This window comes from Ambystoma mexicanum, chromosome 7q (assembly GCF_040938575.1).
Source record: "Ambystoma mexicanum isolate Mex_15411 chromosome 7q, UKY_AmexF1_1, whole genome shotgun sequence".
Classification (NCBI taxonomy): domain Eukaryota; kingdom Metazoa; phylum Chordata; class Amphibia; order Caudata; family Ambystomatidae; genus Ambystoma; species Ambystoma mexicanum.
This window is the reverse complement of record NC_090941.1, coordinates 135,148,507-135,155,374: the sequence shown is the minus strand read 5'-3', so window position 1 is coordinate 135,155,374 and position 6,868 is coordinate 135,148,507. Positions and strand designations below refer to the sequence as shown.

The window sequence follows — 6,868 nt, the reverse complement described above, 5'->3', positions numbered from 1 at the left end:
CAGGTGGATGTATGCCACTGAACTAAGAGAGACTCTGTCAGGTAAATGAATAGCCCTTTCCCAAAAGACTGGTTTGAAGAGTGAGCTAGTAAGCAATGCTTCCATGAATAAAACGTTACATTACTAAGGAGATTACGAGAGAGAGAGAGAGAGAGAGAGAGAGAGACTGATTCCCGGCACACTTGGGGATGCCCTGGAAAATACCAAAGAGGAAGAGTTACCTATGAGACATCATAGGAAAAAACATGAGAGAGGGGTAACTCTTTGGAAAACATCTTAACTCTTGTTTTCAATTTAGTTATCTTTATTTCTTGAGTGAGTTCAGTTACTGATTTCTAAAGACCTGCTGTTCAAATAAAGGTCCATTTTAGTTCAAAAGAAGTCAAGTGAGTGGTCTACTTATTTACACATATTCACACACACGTAACAGCCTCACCTCCTGCCAGGATTATCCCAAGGCCCATATTAACATCCATAATCCACTTTGACCCTAACATTTCTATGTTGGATACTCCCCTCCACCCCTATCTCCCAACACTCGCATGGCGCCACTTCAACCACTCTCACTCCTTGGCGTGGGCGGGGGCACTAATCAAACCCTAACCCCCCAATCCCTGCTCCAAGAAAAGTTATCCTACATTTTTATTCAGTCTACATTTTTTTAGTTGATATTTTCATTGGATAGGTTTGGGGGTGAAGGAAGAGAAATACATGATTAGAACAAATCATTTTCTTACCAGATGTACAATAACACTATTTTTAATTTATAAAAGATAACGTGCAACAACCTGTATCATTTACTGTAAAACAAACTTTACTTTGGTTTGTTGGAGTGGTGTAGCTACACAATTTAATATATTGCATCTGGCATTAATGCTTATAAAAACAATGAAACAATACAGAATAATCACAGAAAGCTAACCTTTCCTCCTGACACTTTGTACTTGTGTAGTATGTCTAATCTTAAGACATTAGAACATTTTCTTTTTCCAATACACATATAAGCGAATATTAGTCTCTATGAGAATTTGTGATAGAAATAGGTTGTGACAACATGAGAATGCATAAAGTAATAACATTTTTTTTCTCGTCCAGATTGTTGATGACAAGCCAGGAGTGTGTGTGTGTGTGTGAGTATTATATATATGTATATATATACATACATATATATATAAACATATATATATATATATATATATATATATATATATACACCCCACACACACATACACAGTTGTGCAATGCCAAACTCATGTGTGTATTTATATATATATATACACACACATACACACTATACATACATATTTATATACGTGTGTATAAAAAATGTAGTTAAAAAGAGAACCATGCAGTTAAATAGTTTGTCAGTGCCTTCATGGTCACACAGGCCTATTTTTAAATACAAAATAGATGAATTGAAATGTCACACAGTGCGGACGGCCCAGACTTTCCTATTGCACCATCATGTCAGAACGCAGGACTAAGTGTAGAAGATCCCAATAATTGGAACGGCCTATAAAATAAAGTTCATTATAAAACATTATGATTAGTCCTCATGTTTACATCACTGCATATTAGAAATACTTTTGTTGACTCGTCGACTCCTGTAAAATCAGTTGTTCTGCTGCTGGCTCAATTATGCAGATTGAGTTTGCAATAAGATGCAGACGTTTTGTCAGCTTTGGTCTAAAACCTTTGAAAAAGGTGCCCTTTAGGATAATCTCGGACATAAAGTAGTAGCACTTGAAATGTGGTCATTATTGCACTTTGGCTCAGAGTGTAATCTCTAGATTTCATATCAAGAATAGTGGCGACCCCGGTGTCCAGATGCCACTGTGAGGGGCAGCGTTACTGCAGACAGCGAGGAAACCTCCCAGTAGAGGCTGTGCGATAGGAAGAGTCTGTACAAGACCACCATAGAGGCTGTCTGGCAGAGAATAACGCCAATGGTAATAACCTGCAGATGAAGAGAGGGGAAAAAAAACAATCAATTTCTGTTGCTGTTTCTGAAGATCTAATGTCAGGTGGAATATAGGCAACGTGTTTAGCATATCAGTTCCGTGCACAAAACCCCTATGATCCATGAAATGTCAATCTCCCTCAAATAGTGCAGGACACATTAAAAAGGTGCTGTGCATTTCCATTCAAATGACTCACTGCAGCCATGGAGATGCCATGTGAACCAGTACCACTGAATATTCAGCCGTAGCAGGGACAGCAAGGATCCGTTGCAAGACATGATACTGAACAGGCAAGACTAAAGAGGATCCTGTGCTGCCATTGAACATGGAGACAACGACCATCCAAGCTTTACTACAGAGGGAACATTTCCCAGCAACGAGACACCATAGCTGAAGCCTTTCGGTGCGGTTAAATGTTCGCCTTTTTGTCGATTCCTTCCAAAAGGTTATTTATTCATGCTCCGCTTATGCTTTGGCCCAAATGGAGAAAGCTACTGCCTCATTCTTGCGATGCCAAGTTTGCTTGACTCGCAGAGCCAAAGAAAAATAACAGTCCATATATTATATACATATATTTTTTTCTCAAACATTTTATTAAGGAATAGCCAAAACCGTATCATTTTGAAAAATAATTCACATAACCACCTAGGTCTGGGGTGTGCAACCTTTGGCTCCCAGATGTTTTGGAATGCAACTCCCATCATGTATAGCCAGTTTAGTGAATGGCAACTGATAATGGGAATTGTAGTTCAAAGCATACAGAGCCAAAGGTTGCAGACTCCTGATCTATGTAAAATAAGGTTAAGTGATATTTAAGCACAATATGGCGAAATACACAACATGAGATAAGAATAGGCACGCACCACCTCTCACTCAAACCGGTAAATGACTGTTAGTGCAATAGACTACAAGGGAGCACTAAAGACCCCAAGCACTAGGGTACTGAATACACCCCTTCTCTCTATCTGTATTACACATTCTGCCCACTTTAGTGTATGGGTTGTATTGTAATTTAAATGTACTTTGATGTGGATTATTATTTACATATTGGTTCTGTACAGTTCCTAAACGATATACTAACTCTATGAGCAGTTTGATCTCCCGGCTTCCTAGAACGGCAGTCCTGGGATTTACTTTGGTGTAATACACAACATAACATGCACAACTATTACAGAACCTACATGTAGTCACCAATTTTTCAGTTTAACCCACACATTGGAAAACTACATCTGGAAAAATTCAGCACAATACACCATAAATGGGAGCACGATGCAATCTATCACTGAAAGCACTGTACAACAAGGGTGACCATATTCATTATAAAAAGCAGACCAGATTAATTCCTATTCCACATGAAGGCCTCTTTCAATGCAATATTTTCTCTCACATAGATGACAACAAGGTCCTGAAGCCAATCATTGCAGTTGTACATACCAGAAGGGAGAAATCTTATCAGAGGGCCAGAATGTGTGCAGGCCAACACTTTACTTGTATGTCCAAGATAGATCATGTGGAAGATGGGAGTAGTTACCATTGCCACATCACGCCAGACGTCCAAAACAGTCCATGTATCATCTGTTTCTGTGTATACCCCAGATTTGTTTATAATGGATATTTTGCCTCCGTGAAAGGTACAGTGAGCTAAAACAAGGTTGTAGACCTTCCCGAGTGGGAACCTACCCATATATAGGTTATTTATTCGTTCATCCTCACTTGAGGGACTCCCACACTGTTAAAAATGTTTAAGGACTTGGCCCTTCACCCTAAGTTGCCGAACGTAATCCAGGCATTGACCCCTTGCTGATTGTGCTTAGCCTCTTGCCCATTAAGTTTAGAGAGGTAGGGCATCACCTTACTAACGAGGCCCAAGAAGGATGAAACATGCGTCTGTTGTTGGTACTCTTGCTCAGAGGAGAACTGGCTAGCATTCCAGCACTGGATTGCCCAAGTGGGTGAGACCAAACTGATATGCAAATGGATATTTCTCCTTTGTGAAAGCAAGTGAGCTGAAACGCTGTTGTTGAGCCTACTGAGTGGGAACTTACCCATAGAAAAGGTTATGTAGCTGTGTGCTTTCTCAGTTGAGGGGCCCCCACACTTTCATAAATACCTCAGATTCTGATACGCTCTCATCGTTACCAGATCGGAGCAAATCTGAGAACATTGCTGATATTTTAGAAGAGAGGTTAGAATTTCACTTAGCCTTGCTCTGTGGTTTAAATGGGCTCACTTTTCTGGCACCCAGAGACTTGTACAGAAATGAAGCTGACACTAGGGTAGTGTGCACGAGATGGAGATATGCCAGAGGATCAGACATCGGGGTTTGGAGAACTGTGGGGAGAGTAGAAAACCAGGCTGTCAGATCTTTCAAGTTATATTCAAAACTTGAGGCATTCAAAATCTACCACCATGTTAAGCCTACTGTGTCTGAAGAACCAGATTCTCGCTTTCTGACAGAATGTGCAATGCATTTTCATTTCATTGACTCGTGGAGCAGGATCTTTTCACAGTGAGGTGCCTTAAATAGGAGGGACTTTGCTACAGAAGCAGAGCTACTATCCTTCTAGACAGAAGACATGGCATATTGTCTGTGGGGTCTTACTGGATGGGTGACATAACTGTATCGATAACAGGGCAGTTACATGCAGAGGTGCAACATGTTCCTTTTCAATAAGCGTTCAGAGTTGGTCCTTTCCAACCAGGGTCAGGGACCTCTCCCAAACTGCACAGGAGGTCTACCAGGGTGTTCACCAGAGCCACTTCCGCCCCAGAGGCGGAGTGTGGGAGTTGGGAGGGCTCCAGTCTATGTCCCTTCTACTTGTACTTGGCTACAAATGTCAAGTACAACCGTCAATCACCCCATATCTCATGTAGACAATGCTGGCTAGTCTCTTACTCGTTATCCTGTAGAACTACAGCTACAGTGTGATTAATGCCAGACTTCAGCAGTAACTGGGAAGAGAGGCAGCGGATAGCCAAGAAGCAAAAGAAAGCTGGACTAGTCAAATTAGCAATTTGGAAACAGCATCCAACACGTATACAAACTCTAATAGTGATTTTGTTCATAGCGTGCTGCCACTGCAAAAAACTGGTGTATGAATAGAGGATGGGACTTAAAGCCTGTTTTGTCTTTCTGACATATGTAATGAGGCGAACAGTTTGGGGGAGAGGGGTCGGGAGCATGGGGGTAAGGAGGTATGCAGAGGTTGGCCCAGGGAACCAGTTGATGCAGGGCACTAATCAGGACCAAAAAGGGGATGTAGTCACAAAAGGAGTAAGCTGACTGAGAGACAAGTAGAAGAAAGAATGGTGCAGCAGAGTTTGGAGGAAGATTGTAAAGAGCGTGTGCAAAGGGAAAGTGAAAGCGGTGAACAAGAGAGTGGAAGGAGAGCTGGAGTGTAGTGTGGGGAGAGGTGGAGCGGAGATTGGAGAGTAGTAGCAGGAAGCAAAGGAGAGTAGGAGTAGACAGAAGAACATCAGAGATGCACAGAGAGGAAAAAAGAAAGAGAAAAAGTATAGGCGGAGAATAAAAGTCGAGAGTTGAACAAAAGGAAAAGAAGTATAGAACATCAGGGCAAGGAACGGAATGAATGAGAATCAGGTGATTAGAAGGCACCCAGTCTCGATAACATTCTTATTGTGGGACCAAGGTTAGGATTCACCTAGATTGTTCCCAGTGGAAGTGAGATAGATAAGGCTTTTCTCTTTAGGGCATCACAACCAGCTAGTCAACTACTAGATAATAGGTATTACTGACCATCTTGGGATACAGTGACGCCTAGGCTAGTGGCTAAATAGCCCACAGGAGAAGAGAGAGAGAGAGGGAGGCCCTTATTAAGCCCCTCTGCAAACCTTTCAATAAAAACCCTTGAACTACCTTCGAGAGTTGGTGTATTCTTGAGGCCATCTGTGAAACTTTTCAATGGCCAAATAGAGTGTCTGCAGAGTCTTCATATTTCCCACTTGTCCAGTGGACTGTAATTGAGAGAATTCCAAACCCAAGGCAAATCCCAACATTTCGTATTTGGAGTATGCAGAGGCCAAACCCAAGCTTGTTTTAGGTTCACTCCCTTTCTGAACACAAAGTTTTCTGAAGTTGCAGTTCAACCATTTGTATGATTTGGCAATTCCTCAAAATACATTTACGGATGTCATTACTAAAACAAAAAATGGTTACACAAGCTAAAGTATAAGTTTCTTCTCCTGGATGTGTTCCATAAGGCCATCAGAATCGGTCTATCTAGCGCTCTTCCATGATCTGTTACCATGTTCTTCTCCTGGATGTGTTCCATAAGGCCATCAGAATCGGTCTATCTAGCGCTCTTCCATGATCTCTTACCATGATTAAAGAGTATACTCTTTTAATCAATTTTCTTTTCCAATTCAGACTGGATTTTATAATCCAGGAGACTGGTACAACTATGTTTTCCTCTCAAACATTGGCCATCCAACAGACCCTGCCGCAAGGACTTTGGGTGTTGGCTACTAAACATCTAAGTCAAATTCTTGTCTTTCGATTTACCAAATAGGGTCACACCAAACCTTCCTCGAAGTGGATGTTTAGGTAAGGGTAATTTTGTGGTTTTAAGTGGATTGGTGCTCCTCATACAATTATGATGGCTTGTTCTACAGAATAGGACTTAGTGATTTGATGAGGGTGTGCACACCTGATATATGATATGATAGTCTATTTATATAGCACCTATACACAATGTGTTTCAAAGCGCTTCAAGGCAGGGGAGGGAACAAGGGAAAATACAATGACATTCTTACAGGCCATGAACAGTAAGGATGTGAAATTAACTATCGTACTCGACCTGATGACTTTTCAGATGTTGCAAGAGCTAAGACATAGATAAGGAAGGCAGGGGGGGAGTGACAAGGAAATGGAAACAGACAGGCGACTA

The 6,868-nt window shown here is 41.3% G+C and overlaps 1 protein-coding gene across 1 annotated transcript in view; it reads right to left on the bottom strand.

The window, feature by feature from the left end:
- Positions 1–743: 743 nt before the first annotated feature.
- Positions 744–6,868, bottom strand: part of GPR180 (G protein-coupled receptor 180) — a 550,950-nt gene continuing 544,825 nt past the window's right edge. The window contains exon 9 of the mRNA XM_069639768.1: positions 744–1,957. Coding sequence (XP_069495869.1) covers positions 1,799–1,957 — 159 coding nt within the window. The 3' untranslated portion in view covers positions 744–1,798. The remainder of the gene's footprint in view (positions 1,958–6,868) is intronic.